We start from the raw sequence: 16923 nt of genomic DNA, 5'->3' as shown, positions 1-16923 counted from the left end.
TAGTTTTATTAATAGCGACATTTTAGAAAACATTACCAGGTGAAAGTACTAGTAGTTGGCTTGACGTATTGTCACCTAGAAGCATGGTTCTGTACCTTGTCCGATTGAACAAAACCTACCCACATTATGACGGGTAGGTACGGTTTAACAGTACTAGTAATAGGATAGAAACACACAAAATCAACTAGTTCTACCTTGTGTCGGTCTGGCGAATGACGGTCAAACCCCGCCCGGTTCGTCCCTGTGTTGAGCCAAACCTCGAGTGCCTTCACCTGTATGACAACAAACAGAGTCCTTGTCTTGTATTCAGGTGGCTGAACTCGTGCAAGAAAAATTGAGTCATTCGAGCGAATCTCTGTGTATATCATTACTTTACTGTGTTAAGGATAAACACGATCCTTAGTATTGTAGCAGAACTGGACTTTGAATTGTCCTAATATGTCTTCACGAAACGTGGTTAGCAAACGTGGATTGGAATACAAAGGAAGGATATTAATCTGAATTCATTTAAGAACAAAAGTCTGAATGATTAAAGAGAAGAAACATGCTGTACGGTCTCCCCTCAACTTCAAGAAGTTGGTATGTGCCAACCCTCGATTCACCTTGGCTGCGGACAGTTCCACTGCCAATCTTAAGCGGGTGGGAGCAAAATTACTTTTATATTTGTATCTTTTTTGGGGGGCAAAATAATGAATGAACAAGACGAATTGGCATCGGGGGGACTTGTTGAACAGTTTTACTTGACATGGTGGTCGCCTGAATCTAGCTTTATGAACGTCTACCCCCATCTAATTGTAAAAATACCGGTCACTTGACCAGCTCGTCGGCAGTTCAAATCCGGTCGGCTTTTGCCTCTCATCTCACTTACTGAAAACGTTTGACGTTACAGTCTTTTGATATTCCGTATTTTGAGTCACACTCTGAGCACGTTTACTCGAAACCCATCATACTAATTCAAATATAGGTTCCAGTTAGGGTTTAAGTGAATTAATCTCAGCAGCCTAATCTTAGACAGCGTTAATTACACCTTGATACAGGAATTCGCGCTTTCAGTTAAACACAACATCTATCGTATCATATTGCTAATCACCCCCACTCACAGTCCATTAAGACCCCCATTCCACTTGGACGGCGCTCTCACCGCGCTCTCACGGCGACCTTAAATGGTCCAGAGCGCCGTGAGAGCGCCGAACTCCTGGAAAACGTGCTCAAGTGGAATCTCTACGGCGACCCTTGCGCGCTCTTAGCGCGACCAAAATGTCAAATGTCAGCAACTTTTTAAAGATTTCACAGATCACTCAACGAATTCCAGAGATAAAGAACGAATTTTTGTAAAGTTTTGTGTGATTTGTTGTCTTCTCAGTCATACCTTTACCTCCTGCATCATATTTGAATGATAAAATCAAGGGGAAAACAGATTCATTTTTAGTCGCTGCACGGTCGCTCAGTGTGTGTCTTAAGTAATATATGTATGTTCAACTTGTTTTTTTATGTCTTGTCTGTCATGTAAACTGTTTGCAATAAATATATTTTATCATTCTACGTTATAATAGAAACGTAAATCACAGAATTTTGAAACACATTTTGAACCACTGACAATAAAACTTGGAGGGAATTTGATTTGAATGGAAGCAAGTACTTATAGGTATTGGTCAATTTGTATTACCCACGAGCAAAACTATGATTTGACCACAAAATTCCCAGAAATTCAAGATACACCACTTCAAGAATGAAATTTGTTTGAACTACAGTTAAGACCATTCAATCCTCATAGAGCGCTCGCTGCGATCCTTGAGCGCTCGCTGCGGCCCTTTGATCTCACCTTGGGCGCTCTCACGGCGCTCACCGCGCTCTCACGGCGCTCTCACGGCGCTCACCGCGCTCGCTCCGCGCTCTCTCGGCGCTCGTTTTTTGATCGCCATCCTCGGCGCTCTCACGGCGAAGGTTTTGAGCATGTTCAAAACCATCGCCGAGGTGACGGCGCGCATGGCGCTCTCGCCGCGCTGTCGGCGCTCTCGCCGCGCTGTCGGCGCTCTCAATGGCGCTCTCGCCGCGCTGTCGGCGCTCTCACGGCGATCTGGCCAAAATGAGGTCGCCGTGAGAGCGCGGTGAGAGCGCCGTCCAAGTGGAATGGGGGTATAAGTGGCGACCGCGCCAGCGCGCTGCGCTCTCGTTGCGACCTGAATATAATTTGTGTAACCCTTGACTTCATAATGGGAATAACATGCAAAATGTTAAAGTATGACTGAAACGACAATGAAATACAAGACGTGTAAACAGATTAGTTATCTACATGTAAGACATTCCTTAAGTGCTCTTCCATGCATAATGTCGCAGCGATGTAGCAGCGATGTCGCAGCGATGTCGCAGCGAGGTCGCCGCGCTAGTGGAATTGGGATGTAAAACCCCAATCTCACTGGACCCGCAACACGTTGGCGACTTAGCTTCAACCGGGCAATTTGACAACAAATTTTCTCAATAAAAATCTAATCTTTTTACGATTTGTACGGTTTGTTGTCTCGGTAGTCATACTTGAACGTTTTCCATGATATGTTTCAGTTATGACTTCAGGGTAACACGAATCCAATTTAGGACGTGTCGCGGGTCTAGTTAGATAGAGGCTAAGTAACCCTGGTGAGATATTTCATGTACAATCTGGCCTCGAACTCCAACAAAGGAAAGCCATTATGTCATTGCACAGGCTGATACCAACAAAGAACAAAATAGGTTTTTAATGATGTTAAAATGGCGGCTCAAGGATATCTTTGACAGACAAGGTCTCGCAACCAAGATTGCTGACTGTTGTGTCGTGAGAAGATACGAAAGAACTGACAAATTATATGCAATCAATAAGAGTTGGGTTGGGAGCGGTTAATAACTTTCTCTATAGGTGAAACACGATCCTATGTGTTGAATATGCCCCGTGCTTGTAACGTTAGATGATATAGCAGCCCTTATGTAAAATAATTAGCGAGCATCTATAGCAAGTATTATACTCTTTTCAGACAACTTTTGTTGATTCAGATACTCTTTTTTCCGAGTTTTGTGACAAGCCAGGGTAACCATTCAAAATGCCCATTCTGCCCTCCCTTAAGGTTGTTGTGAATCATATTATAAACGAAAAGAATTTGCCTCCAAGGGACTTATCAAATTATATATGTCTTCTTTTGTGAGAAGCCAGCATGGAATTGCAGTCGCTTGAATATAAACTTAAGAAAGTCTGCCACAATCTCTATTGGTGCAAGACTGGAATTTTCAAGCCAGGGCAACCGTTTTAATGCTCCTTCTGCCCCGAAGGGCTGCGCAATTACTGATTGACTTAGAGACAGATACGGATTTCACAGGTCCCTAAAGGTCACGCGTGGTGTCGCCTCATAACACGGGTTAAACACAAAGAATTCGCCTCGGAGGAACATGGGCCTGTAGAACAGGTCTTCCTCTGCTCTGTTAAATTCTAAAGATCCGAATCTCTTTTGGTACGAGACTAGAAGATTCCGTGCCCATCACACCCATTTCAACTAGAGACTGCGACCGCTCTGCGACCGCTGAACGACCAAAGATGTGTCGGATCGAGCAGCGAATTCCTTTGATAAAGATGAAAACTTTGTACGTTTTGTATGTTTTTTTTGTCTTTTCGATAATACTTTAACATTATGCACCATATTTCGAACAGAAATCATGGGTCACACGAATCCAATTTTGATCGCTGTACGGTCGCTCAGCGATCGCCGTCTAGTGCAAAGGGACCTTATGGCGGGTTCTCCTGTGCCCCAGATTGTTTCGGATACGGTTAACAGAGCATAGCCATCCAAACAGCACTCAGGACTTGGTTTCAAGAGGCTACAAACATGGTTCAAAACGTGCAAATGTGCAAAAATGTAACGAAAAAAATTGACCATTTTTAGCACCGAGATGGTACACGAGGAGCTCATTCCGGCTTCATTGTCAATCTTAGGAAAGCACTCCAACTAAAACTAGTGCAGTTGGCCGTCTGTTATCACACAGGAACACGATTAATATGCACGACCGAGATTGCATAATTACGACTTCCCTAAAAGAAGCATTTGTGACTCGGATAAACAAAACTTGCGCCTACAATTGTAGTTTAACAAAGATATGGAGAAGAAAGAATTGGTCCAACAATAACCGCGACACCAGCTTACCTTGTGTCTGTCTCGCCGCTGACAGTCCAGCCCTGTCGGGTTCTCTCCTGTTGAGCTCAGACCTCAAATGACGCAACCCTCGCCACAAAAAAGTGCCCTTGTCCCACAGTCAGGTGGCTGAACTCGTGCAGAACAAAGATGAGTCAGTCGAGCGAATCATTGCCTATACTATTAACATGTTAAGGTTGAAAACAGCCCTATATATTGTATAGGAATTGTATTTGTAGTTCTACTAATATGGCTTTCGTGAAACATGTTTAGCCAACGTGAATTGGCAGACATAACGTTACAATGAATGGTGATTATTTAGAGAAAGTTCTAAATGTTTGAAGAGATCAGTAATACATGTTGTAAGTTCACCCCTCCGCTGAAAGAAGTTGGTTTGTCCCGACTTATAATTCACCCTCTATGGACAGCACAACGGCGTGATTTTGCAAATGGAAATAAAATTTATTTCAATTATTTTAATTTTTTGTGTGTTTATCTTTGACGAAAATAATAATGCTCTAACCAAACCACCGAATTCTTTAGTTTTGTCAGCTCAGACACTAACTCTTTTGCTTTAGATTTACCCAGCATACAAGTTGCTATGTAGCCCTGGTAATAAGAATTACGAACAATTCATTTGACCCTGGAGTTTAACAAAAGAAAGTCCTTGTGTGATTGTGCAGTCAAACACAAAACACATCCCTAGGGCGTTGAAGGCATTGACAGATAAGGTCTCCTGGTAAAGTTTTCTGACTTATGTGTTGAATATACACCATACTTGTAGATGTCATTGTGACTTCTGCGTAAATTGGTTAGCAAGCGAGAAAGATTGACTATGTCATCACAGTAGTGATACTCTGTTTACCCTTCCGGTGTTTTGCAACAAGCCAGGACAAGCTGCGGATTTAAATGCTCATTTTCCCCCCAAGGTCTGAGCAAATTACTGACTCACAGATAGATACGGTTAGCAGAGGTCTCTAAGGGTCCCACGTGAGGTCTTTGTGAATCAAGTCACAAACAAAAAGAATTCGCCCAAAGTGACTTGCTGAACATGTCTACCTTTGTGTGAAGCCAGCAAGGAGTCGTGGTCACTTAAATCTAGTCTTACGAACGTTTGTCGTATGATATGTTAAAGGTCACAACCTCTGTTGGTGCAAGACTAGACGATTTCATGCTACGTATACCATACATGCCGTTTGTCCAATTCAGGGGAATACAAGATCTAACCAAGATAGGGATCAAAAGCAGGTAAACAACAGCGCCGAGCGAAGCAGGAAAGAAGAACTGATCATGAAATTGCTCACAGCTACGCATGACCGAATAATGCGTTTGAACTGAAAAAGAAATAAAGGCTAAACAACAAATTGACCATAGCACTGAAATGGTACACAAGAAACTCATTTCGACCCCATCGTCATTTTTGGACAACGATCTCCAGCTAAAACTAGTGGAGTTGGCTACCAATAACATGTATCTTACTGAAAGGTGCATATGATTCACGCACGAACAAATGGCTGAGATTATAGCTTCCCTTCAAATCTGCATATGTGACTCGGAAGAACAAAACTTATGCATACTATCGAGAGTAGTTATAGCTTATTTGTTAACAAAGATCTTGTCCACCAATAAACACATGTACACTGCCAACTTACCTTTCGTCGGGCTGGCAACTGACAGTCAACCCCTGTCCTTTTGAGTTCAAACCTCAAATGACGACACCTTCGTCGGAACAAATGACGCCCTTGTCCCGTAGTCAGGTGTCTCAACTCGTGCAGAACGAAATGAGCCATTCGAGCGAAGCTTCGTCTATACCATTAGATTTGAAGACGTTATCCTATGTATTGTATAGGCATCGTGCTTGTAGTTGTACTAATGGCTTTCTCAATATATGGTTGGCATTGGTTGGCAAACGTCAATAGGTCTAAAGGATGGTAGTTTATTCAGAAAAAGTTTGAATATTTCATTATAGCAGTAATATACATTGTAAGTTCTCCCCTTAACTGCGAAATTTGGCCTGTCCCAACTGGCCTTTCACCTTGGCTACGGACCGTACCACTCTGGGTGGAAGGACAGGAGTATTTTTAGTTGTTTGGTCGATAAATACTATTCATGCCTTTAATATTTATTCAGCCTTTAATCACATAATTGAATTCCACCTTTTTGGTAAAGGCCAACACTCTAGCTTTATATTTGTTGATAATCCGAAGTGATCTGTTGAAGTCGATAAGATTTATTATGTGCATATGGCCCTGTAGTTCAACAAAATAATCATTATCCTGTGATGCTGACACTTACAAACCAGCCTTAAGGTATGTCACCGGGTGGCTTAAGAGTATGGAATGTAAGGTGCTCCTTCACTTAATCATTCTGTACGATAAAGGTCTGACAGTTGTGTCGTGGGAACATGGCCGCTGACAAAGAGATATCAACAAAGACAAAATCTTGAAATAATTCAATGTCTCCTTACTATACTTATAGTCTAGTACTATTATTATCACAGCATTTAAGGGGCCCCAGAAACAGGTGTTATTTTTCAACAGACTACATTCTGAGTACAAGATATGCCAAACAATGTTGCTTTTATAAGAGATCAACAAAGACATTAATGATTTGTCATCATGTGAGTATCCCCCCCCCCCCCCCCTCATGCAGATATCGAATTTTTATGGAATACTGACACATTCTGTTGTATGGTTACCAAAAGATGAAATAAATGAATAAATCAGTAGAAAAAAATCTATACTACACTTTTTTGTATTCTTCTAGAATCTGAAAAGTACACGTAGTTGCAAGTAGTATCGTATTGTTTTATGATTGTATTTGTTTTGTTAGAACAATAAACGTAAACAATGTTTGTCTACTGAGATCCAACTATTCGCCGGGCCTGTTGGCTTCCTTTGTCCTGTTGAAGGTGTAACATGTGTAGTTCTAAATCACTAGAAATATTTCTCTACCCTGGCCCATAACGTTTTTTTTCTTCTTGAAATTTATGAACTCTAGTTTTAATATCAGTGGCTAGAAGTGAAACCAACTGTACTGGCACTGGAGAAGATTTCAACAGTCTCGTACACAAAGCACGATACTTGAAATTAGGAGTCATACATGTCACATGTCTATCTAGATTATCATACCTTCAGAAACAGCAGCTCTCAAGATCTGTAGCCCAAGATGTTTGTTTTATCTGTTCCGCAAGGGGGACTCAGTATGGTGATGTTCAATAGTTGCAGATGCATAGTCTAAATCATGTAAATGTCACCTGAAGAATTGTTTGCACCTTAAGGTGACTATCTTGATTATTATATATGTATGACATCCACGCATCAGATTTCTTCCGTTTCCAAAAAAAGTTGTATAAAGAAGCTGCGGAATGACCTAAATATCTATCGTAAATTGAAAAAAAGTTATCGGAAAACGGATACTTATGTTGCATAATGAAAAAGTCAATTCCAAAGTCAAAGAAGAAAATATTAGATAACAAAATATCGAGTTTATTGCTTGGTATACCATGTTCTGCGTGTTCAGTCATTTGTTTATCCTTTCTGATTTCATCATGAAGGCAACGTTCTTTGCCCAACTTTTTTCTCGCACGTTAGCACCATTTCTTAAAAAAAACAATCCACCAGTAGTTCTAGCAAGCGATCAAGACATTGTTAAGTTGAATTGTTACTTGCACCATGCCAACTTATCCATCCAATCGCGATCGAGCCTGTTTTGTTCTTTCGACATCCAAAAGGTGATATACCTCAGTAGTATCGCTGTTTGTAGTCCAGCACACCTTTAAGTCATCATAATAAAACAATCAATTGACTAGATGATCCTGCCTCCTATAACGCTCAGTTCAAAGAAGGGCTCAGAAGAGTTCAATGCCCTTTTGTTTCTTTGTAAGTTTTATTTATGTACAGACTCGCATCATCGGACCCGCAAGTCAGGTAGAGACCCAGGATGACGCCACACAACACTATCAGCATCACTACCAGCACGCTCGTCACACCGAGCATAACCCTCTGACGCTTCAGGCTTACTGCTCGAACCTCTCGCTGTGGAAACAGAATTAGAAACAGGAGTTCAAGTAAAAGGAGCATCGTGTGGCGCAATCGGTAGGGTGTTTCGCCCACAACCGAGAGGTTCCGGGTTCGAAACCACCGATATGCCCCGATGTTGTGCCCTTGGGAAAGGCACTTTACACGACTTCACTTAGGTGTAAATGAGTACCCAGCTTCGGTTAGGGGCGTTCCTCGGATAGGACATTAAATGGAGGTCCCGTGTTTGAGGAGAGCCACACCTCGAGCACGTTAAAGAACCCACCGCACTTATCAAAAGGCTTATCCATCAAACTCAAACAATAAATACAATAAATACAACTTTAGACATGCATGTATCTAACCTTGACAACACTGATGTCGATTGGAGTAAGTCCCCCGGTCAGCAGGTTGTACGGAGGATGAGCCTTCTCTTCGTCAAAGTTCGCCATTGTTGGTGACTGCTGGAGAAATTTCAATCGCCCAAGCTAAAAACCAAAGAAAATGGAGATAATTTTCAAAATGAATATGAAATTTTAGCTTATGATGGGATTTCATAAAACATTGCCCTGACGGATGTTTGCTTTTGGATGCTTTGGACACTTTGGTAAGTCCATTAGTTAACATATAAGATTTGCAACCAGCTAATCTTCTTAGACATAAAACATTCCAACATAAGACATACATACCATATAAAAGTCATTACAGCTATTATTCACATTCTACATCTAATAAAATCGACTGATTAAAATACATCAGAATGGCTACTAGATTTATTATCTCCATGACAAATGGAGATATAGTTTTGGGTGTGTCTGTCTGTGTGTGTGTCTGCATTTGTGTTTCCGCACTACTGTAGTCAGCATAACTCAAGAACCTCTTGATGGATTACAATGATATTTGGTATGTGTGTGTGTGTGTGGGGGGGGGGGGGTGAAGCCGGTCGAGGTCGATTTTGGGACCCCTGGTATGTCATCTTGGTACTGTAGCAGAAATTCTATTTTTGTATCTTTTGACCTGGACGTGCTATGGTCTTGTTTACATGGTTTATAACGCTAGAATTTTTACATGGTTTATAACGCAAGGCCAATCAGGGTAAAGCCGTAGTGCTGAATACAGAGGTAATCATTACATCTTTTGTCTCGCCAAATACTGAATGTTCAAGTCAATTTAGTCTACATTACATGATTAGAATAGATTTGCTCAAACCTTTGGACGAAAGCTTGCAATCATATTAATAATTCGCCCCATCTCTCTATATGGCCTTTTATATATATTTATATAGACCACTGTTTGTCTCAGACCCTCAGTGGATATGTATTTCAATTTGTATATGGCTTTCTGGGTCTAACTAGCCAGCTATTGCTACTCGCCAGAAATATACATAGCATATGACCTAAAATTGCCAAGATCGTTCTACAATCTACTGCACAACAGCTAGCCTGGAAACCATACCGTCGGGAGCTCCCCGGTTTCGTTACGGTGCTGGGAGTGATGCCCGCCCGCCCAGACGGATTAGCCCGCCCGGGAGTGGGTTTACGGCCTTGGCTTTAATTAAAGGCCAAACGGCGGTGGCTGCGAAACTCTATATGGCAGCTAAGAAGACAATCTGACAGAAACGGGTCAATATAGCAGTCTGGGCCCGGTAAAACAGACCTAAGCCGACTCGTAGAGACAGGGATCAGGCTACACAACACCGTGTTTTCTGTCATTGTTTTCCTGAAGTAACTTACATTATGTCCATAATCTGTTATCGATCAGTTAATATGCTTGATGTTAAGATCGGAATAAAAACTGTCTAAAAGATCGACGAAAGGTACATTTGAAAGAAGATCGTAGAAAGACCCCTTCTTTCCAATTAACTCAGTATTAAAGAACTACCAGCAACCATGGTAACTTATAAAAAGACCTACACCAATTTCTCGCAAACACCGTGTTACGTAAACGTTGGTCCTACCTGCTCAATATTTTGACAGAAGATTTTGAAAAATCTCTCCGACCAAAATTGACGTCCGTCGAATCCTGTGTCTGATAACTCAATGAGGAAAACGTCCAATGTGCCAGGGTGATACGCAACGTGGGTAATGATCAATTCCGGGTAACATTAGGCACTTAATTTAATCAAGACAATGATACAACAGCTTGCTTCAAGGAAACAAAACATCAGTCATTAGTTATTGAACTAAAAATAGACATGACAGACACAGGTACCGATACTGGTACGTGTGGGGAGATCCCCATGACGTCACAATCTGACATGTTGATAGAACGTCCTCCAAAAATAGCCTGTAGTTTTTTTTAAATAGATATCAGTAGAATTTGAATATCTTAACTACAATGAAGTATTGTTTCAACTCTTGTCCTGTGGGACCCATATCTATATTGTTGCACCTCAGAGAGCCTGTATGGGGGTGCCGTATATGTACGGGTTGGGGTATTTTTCAACTGAACGCGTTACACCGCAGCGAAACGCACCGAATGCGGAAGTACCTATGCCACAGCAGCGCAGAAAGAGTCAAGGGCCAATGACCTGATTAAGAAATGAAATTAATTAAACAATCTGCGTTAAAAACGGTAGCAGAACAAGTGACAGATTCACTGACTTCTATGCAGCAATATCAACAAAATGGAACAATGACCTGACCTTGTTGTCACGCTGTCAGGAAGCATCCCCTTTTCCATTACGTGACAAGATAAGATGGTGTGTTTGTTTATCTGGGCTGAAGCCCTGGGGCGTCTAGGGACATCCCCGTGACGTCACATAGGTGTGTGTCCTCGCCGTGGGTCACAGGTCACACAGACAAGGTTGGAATGTTGATGTGTCTTCTATAGCAGAGCGGCATGACTATCATGATAATATTCAGACTTTCTGCCGTTTAAACTAGTGATGTTTCTGTCGTCTGTATCATTTTATATACTCAATATTTGCTCAGTGTCATATTTTTAGCAGGATCAAGGTCCCAAGTCCTGTCGTGCAAATAGTAACAAAAACAATCCACAAATCATTATTGGGGACAAACCGCGATGGTTCTAACCATGTTAAAGAGCAAACATGTAACGTTAAATGATAACGAAACGCTCTGCATTTGGTGATTAGTCCTTCTAAAAACACTTTGTTTTGTTTCAGTAACCTGTGGTGGAAACCATCGGGAAGGTCGTGTTACTCGTTGAAAAAAATCATCGGGTCAGCGTGCAGACACAACCATACACACTGCACATTACACAGAAACTTTCCAACGCCACATGTACATGTTAGTCTGATCAGCTATTTAGTATTAACCACACGAATGATCCCTAAAGCGTTACTTAAATCAACTAGACTCGAAGCATTACCAGCATCCAAAAAATTTGCTATTCAAAACGTTTAATATTGAAGGGACTAAATAGTCTGCATTGAAATGACATTCGTACAGATGCCAATCTTCCTCAAGCTCATATGGAAGTATCATAACCGTGCAATTTACTTTTCATATGAGTGATATTAATTTATCTAATAGTAAAATCATGTATATGTTCTGTACCATTATTTAATGCCAGCTTCCACCTATAAGTTTAAATATCCTAAAAATAGAAGCTATATTATAATGTTGCTACAAAAGATCTTTGAATTTGCAAGTCGGCTGTCTAATATATACATATATATATATACAGACATTAATATTTCTATGTAAACTTTTCAGAAAATGACGATATCGTTATTGTTGTGGCTCTATACTTGAACAACACGTGCACGTTTCCCATGTTTCCTTACAAACGATTGTTATTTCTGTTATCATAATCCTCTGCTTCCAAAAAAGTCCAACTTGTCCATCCATTACTAATAACATAGAAAATTCTCACTGATTTTCGAAACGTACACGTATGTAGGGAAAATTGACAGAAATGACTCATGACATTAGCTATTAGCTGTTTTGCTCATATATGAAATGTTGTAGAAATTAGATTATAGAACCTATAGATAACCATTATATTAACATCATGCACACAGAATATTACACAGAAACTTTCCTACACCACAAGTTTATTCTGATCAGCTATTTTGTAATGACCACAATTTATCCTAAAGCTATACTTTTTATAATTTAAAAAAAAAATCAACCTTTATTAATAACAAAGTATGTACAGCATGTAGACAATCATAAACACAATATAAAAATGTAAATAAATAACGTACGAAGCTAAGGGTGCTAACTGTTGAACATTACAGAGTCGAACAGGAAGATGCCCCATACATTTTCATTCATCACTGTCTCTGTCACTGTCCTTATGTTTTATCCATGGTTTGTAAACGACAAACTTTACCAAAGTAATAACTCAGCTCATAGTAAAAATCACCTCCAGATTATGATTATGTTTTCAACCTTTTTCCAGAATTTTCCAAGTCTTTTACAATTGGCAAACATGAGTATATAGGTCTCATTTTCATTACACAATGTACACATTGGGCTATGAATTTCGCCTACTATTGGCTAATTGTAAACTGCCTATTAGAGCAAAGTTCTTTGCTCAATGACTATATCCACTTGAACTTGATGTTAGTGGCACAGCATACGAACAAGGTGACTTAAGTCCCTATACGTTTTCTACTTTGCTACATATACGTTGACAATATATATATTTAACATATCTTTCAAGAGTGTTCAGAGTGTCTCCTTGAATCTGGGTCTTCCAGAATTCAGTACCCCTATTCATTGGTTGCAAATTTCTTGACACTTCCAGCATGCTGTGTATATGGTGTCTTTTTACCTGAACACGGAGGAATTATTCACCGCTGTTACAAACTACCTCAGTCACTAATTTAACCAATTGCCACTGGTCTCGTGAAGAATGTGCGCCTTTTGACAGCACAAGATACCCTGATATACATAATTACATACCAATAATTTGAAATTTTGAGTTACTTTGTTGCACTCCTGTTGCTCGATTTTGAAGCCAATGTAGATGAAATGAGTCAAAAGGTAATGAAAAAAGAGATCGCATTATCAGATGCTGAGGAAATTTAAAGCATTCTGATTCTAACATCAAACATCAGCTCCTAATCTTGTCTGTCTCTTAAACCTCGGTTACACATAGCCTAACATGGCTCCCGACCACCAGCCAACCAAGGTTTGCGGTAGGTTGGGCGCAGTCTGACCAGTTTTAGGTTAACTCAACAGTCAAAATTGACCCCCTGACCACTACTGACGTACTCCCAACCACCAACCAACCCATTCCAGATCTCACTTCCATAGCCGAGTGTTTGGCTGGCGCAGTCGACTACGTACCAGCCAACCGCGCCGAACACCAGCCGACCTAGATACCGAACCTCTCCCAACCGCGCCGAACACCAGCCGACCACAGCCGACCTAGATACCGAACCTCTTCAAACCATATGCATGGGTTGGAGCAGACCGGAAAATGTTCGGCTATGTAAGAGACTCTTGAAGTAACGAAAATGAACTAAACGAACGGACACGGACCATGAACCAGCTTTCGCCCTACTTTATGTTGTATAAATTGTCTATTGTTGTACCATAAATATGTAATGATATATGTTGATAGAGTTATTAGGACTCAAATGACTGTGTATCTCTGTTATATTGTATCTGACCCTTACCTCTTCCCTCATGACCTCAATGAAAAGTGGCCTGCCTGCCGATTTGAGCTTATCATGAATAAACAAAGGTTCAAACAAACAAACAAACAAACAAACAAACAAACAAACAAATGTATGACCAGGGTTTAACGGGCTTTAACTATGGCCGTGGGCGGCCAAAGAGCAGAGTGCACGAAATGGCCGCAACAATGCTGATGATATACAGGACCAGACTCAACCGGTCGAGGACGTTGGCCAACAGAGCGTACTCCGCAACTTCTTCATCATCATCACCGACACTGGCGCGTGCCAGAGCATCAATGCTACTAGATAACTGCCTAACATTGAACTTTAACTCATCAACGCTTCCATTCAACCCAGTAAAGGTATCCTCGGCCTTATCATTCCCTTTCAAAGGTTGGTTGTCTCCTCCAGTAAAAAGGTCATCTCCGTCCTTCTTGAATGGGTACTTGGTGTTTCCTTCGATGTCATTTCCCATGTTGCTGCCACGGTATGTCGCTGGCTCTTCATTTGTCAGCTTCTTGGTCAAGTCTCCCATGAGCAGGGCCCTAATACAAGGCAAATGTTTTATCACGTCACGAGATAGATACATAATTTTTTTTTTAATTCAAGTCAAGTCAAGCCTTTATCATATGTTTGATGATTAATTTTGTTTTTTAATTTTTTCGTACCTTGCTAGGTGTTTCAAACAGATCGTCCGTGCCCATTTTGGGACGGGTCCCTTCTTGTCGTGAATGATGATGATGAAAAGAGTCGTCAGCATGAAGAGAGCCATCAGAGCCATGCACACGATGATCAGCATAGCTGGAAGACGAGGAAATGGGAAGTGGTAATGAGCACCACAATAGCCAATAGGACACTATAACATAGCTCTAATAAGTACAATCAATATTAGTGGTACATGTAGATTGCTACACCTGGTTGCGATGAAAATATTATATATGCAATGGCAATAGTTGTATTCTATGCCTTCAAGCAATAAGGTTACGGTCACAAAATTATGTAAGCCATGCGATCGCATACGTATGGCATCCTTGGGATTCTCTTTTGCAGTCCAGTCTTGGGAGACTATCGGTGCACCTATGAGTTTTCTTGTGGCTTCTGATGTGGCTTAAGAGTCCAGGTCTAGACATGCACACCCTGTTTCACAAATAGAATCGTTGGGATAGTCCTACCTATCTTGGGTGGGTTAGGTCCTTGTCGGTGTTTGGTTCTGTCACAGCCTGCTAAACAAAAAAACTAGCTATAAGCTAGTTGCCGCAACGTTTGTGTGTATGAAACGATTTGGAAAAAAATCAGCTCACCAACGAACGGCAGGGTGCTAGACACAGGAAGAAAGCCTGTGACGACGACTAGCGACACCACCATGGCCAGTAGCACGGTGACGCCAAACCCGATCCTGTCACCCTTGTCGATGGGCATGATGAAGGTAATGACCATGAGGACGATGAGAATGAGGCAGGGAGAGATGGTGGTGGCGTAGTGATATGTAGGATCTCGATTGATTGTCATGGTGAGGCAGGCGGTGTTGTTGCCGGCTGAAAGAGTTGTTTTACCGCTCCACTCTCCTGTGACAATGTCGGCCTCGTCGTTGTCACAGGTCAGGAAGTTGTCGTCTTTGTTTGACGTTGTATTGGAACAGTCTTAGAAAGAAAAAAGAAAAGTTCTAACTGTTGGCCATCTTTACGGTTCGGGGATCTTACGATCTGTATGAAATTTCCACAACAATGGTTAGCTGGTATATTTCATCATGACGCTTATGTCAACGTGTGTCTGTATCCTTGGTTTCTTTCTATTTATCTTCGTAACAAAGCCCATGTCGAAATTGGCAGATGTGCTCTATATATAATTTCATATTCTTTCTGGACAACTACAATTGTTTTCAGTCTTCAGAAGCTACGCAGGCACGCGGCGCGTCAGCAACAGGTAATATTCCACTGGACGACCTAACGTTAACTCACCTAACGTTTGCAGTCTTGATGACAATGACTTTTACTATACGATACTTCTACAGAAAACTTTTGAACACCTCTGTGCGTTGAGTTGCAAAAATGGTCACACTGTCTTACCCATTGTGTAGTCTTCTCCAACTCTCCAACACACAGCACATGTCATGTTGTCCTGGGGGAACATGAAGGGGTCCAGAGTGCACGTCGTGGTGGTGAGTAAATCTACAGGCCAGGTGACTTCCCCAGTATCCTCCAGCTTTACCTCTGTAGGAGGGAACCCTCCGCTATAAGCTATGTCCGCGCTGGTAGAACAGAACATTAGACAAATTCACTGGTCAAACGATGCTACAATGAGTGGCGAAATATATATATTTACACAGTATCAACCTTCGTTAAAACATACATGGGAACAACAAACAGATGGACAAAAATTCTGTATGAGCTGCAAAAGAGCTAGAGTAAGAGTAAAGATAGTAGAGAGAGAGGTCGAGCGTTGTATCATTGTAAGTTGCAACATCCATTCCACTACGTCATATGTAGAATATGTGAGGCTTTGGCTTGGACAGAATGTTAAAACATTTACTTCCTCTCCAGGGTCAATGTCGGTCTCCAGACTTGATCATCAAGAAGGTAAATGCGATCCAAGTATCCATATTCTTTGCTGTCCCATTCCAGCCGACTGTCTTTCCATGACTGTAACAAACAAATAAACAAACAAACAAACAAACACAAACACGCCTATTGCATCAAAATGGATGTGTTATTAAAACATATACAGTTATGTAAATACAAACATATTATCGGTCTCTAGGGCTAGGTCTATGACTAGTACCTTTGACTACTACCTTATACAAGTAGAAGTTCCGGTGAACACCATAAGTCGCAAGACTAGAGCATTCATTACTTACAAGGTCTTCAACTGAAAAACACAATTGTCCAGTTGGCATGCTTTTCTGGTTAGTCTTCTTGTAGCGAGTCTCAAGTTTCTCCTCAAGGTGCTTTCATCCTAATGATAAATAATAGCCCTCTATAGATCACCAGGTAGTGAAAAGAGGAATAAACTTACGAACTCCGCCTTAATGGATGTCACTATCTGTTCTGACTTCTCATCCTGAAAGAAATTTAGAAAAGAGACGTCATTTCAAATATCAATTTGAAGTTTGGAAAGTATATTACCATAAGGCATGTTTAATCTTAACATAAATGTT

At 41.1% G+C, this 16923-nt stretch overlaps 1 protein-coding gene and 2 long non-coding RNA genes across 3 annotated transcripts; all 3 read right to left on the bottom strand.

Moving 5' to 3' along the window:
* Nucleotides 1-215: 215 nt before the first annotated feature.
* LOC136428296 (uncharacterized) lies at nucleotides 216-5914 on the bottom strand. The gene is made up of 3 exons (XR_010754605.1): nucleotides 5804-5914; nucleotides 4164-4280; nucleotides 216-314 (listed from the first exon to the last, which is right to left on the bottom strand). It is a non-coding gene; the product is annotated as an uncharacterized lncRNA (long non-coding RNA).
* Nucleotides 5915-7623: 1709 nt separating this feature from the next.
* Nucleotides 7624-8738, bottom strand: LOC136428291 (uncharacterized). Its single transcript, XR_010754604.1, has 2 exons — nucleotides 8536-8738; nucleotides 7624-8188 (listed from the first exon to the last, which is right to left on the bottom strand). It is a non-coding gene; the product is annotated as an uncharacterized lncRNA (long non-coding RNA).
* Nucleotides 8739-13882: 5144 nt separating this feature from the next.
* On the bottom strand, nucleotides 13883-16493 carry LOC136428280 (5-hydroxytryptamine receptor 3A-like). Its single transcript, XM_066417677.1, has 5 exons — nucleotides 16299-16493; nucleotides 15836-16017; nucleotides 15071-15409; nucleotides 14438-14570; nucleotides 13883-14314 (listed from the first exon to the last, which is right to left on the bottom strand). The coding sequence occupies exons 2-5, from the start codon at nucleotides 15897-15899 to the stop codon at nucleotides 13906-13908; spliced, it is 945 nt and encodes a 314-aa protein (XP_066273774.1). The 5' UTR covers nucleotides 15900-16017; nucleotides 16299-16493; the 3' UTR covers nucleotides 13883-13905.
* Nucleotides 16494-16923: the final 430 nt, after the last annotated feature.

The sequence above is a fragment of the Branchiostoma lanceolatum genome, chromosome 1 (assembly GCF_035083965.1).
Source record: "Branchiostoma lanceolatum isolate klBraLanc5 chromosome 1, klBraLanc5.hap2, whole genome shotgun sequence".
In the NCBI taxonomy this organism is placed as follows: domain Eukaryota; kingdom Metazoa; phylum Chordata; class Leptocardii; order Amphioxiformes; family Branchiostomatidae; genus Branchiostoma; species Branchiostoma lanceolatum.
This window is presented reverse-complemented; position numbering and strand designations above follow the sequence as displayed.

Coding starts and splice junctions, on each gene's coding strand:
- LOC136428280 (XM_066417677.1), bottom strand. CDS start 15,899: ATGTTCCCCCAGGACAACATGACATGTGCTGTGTGTTGGAGAGTTGGA. Junction 15,410..15,835: donor TGGAGAAGACTACACAATGG/GTAAGACAGTGT, acceptor TTTCTTTCTAAG/ACTGTTCCAATACAACGTCA. Junction 14,571..15,070: donor TAGCACCCTGCCGTTCGTTG/GTGAGCTGATTT, acceptor CTCGTCTTCCAG/CTATGCTGATCATCGTGTGC.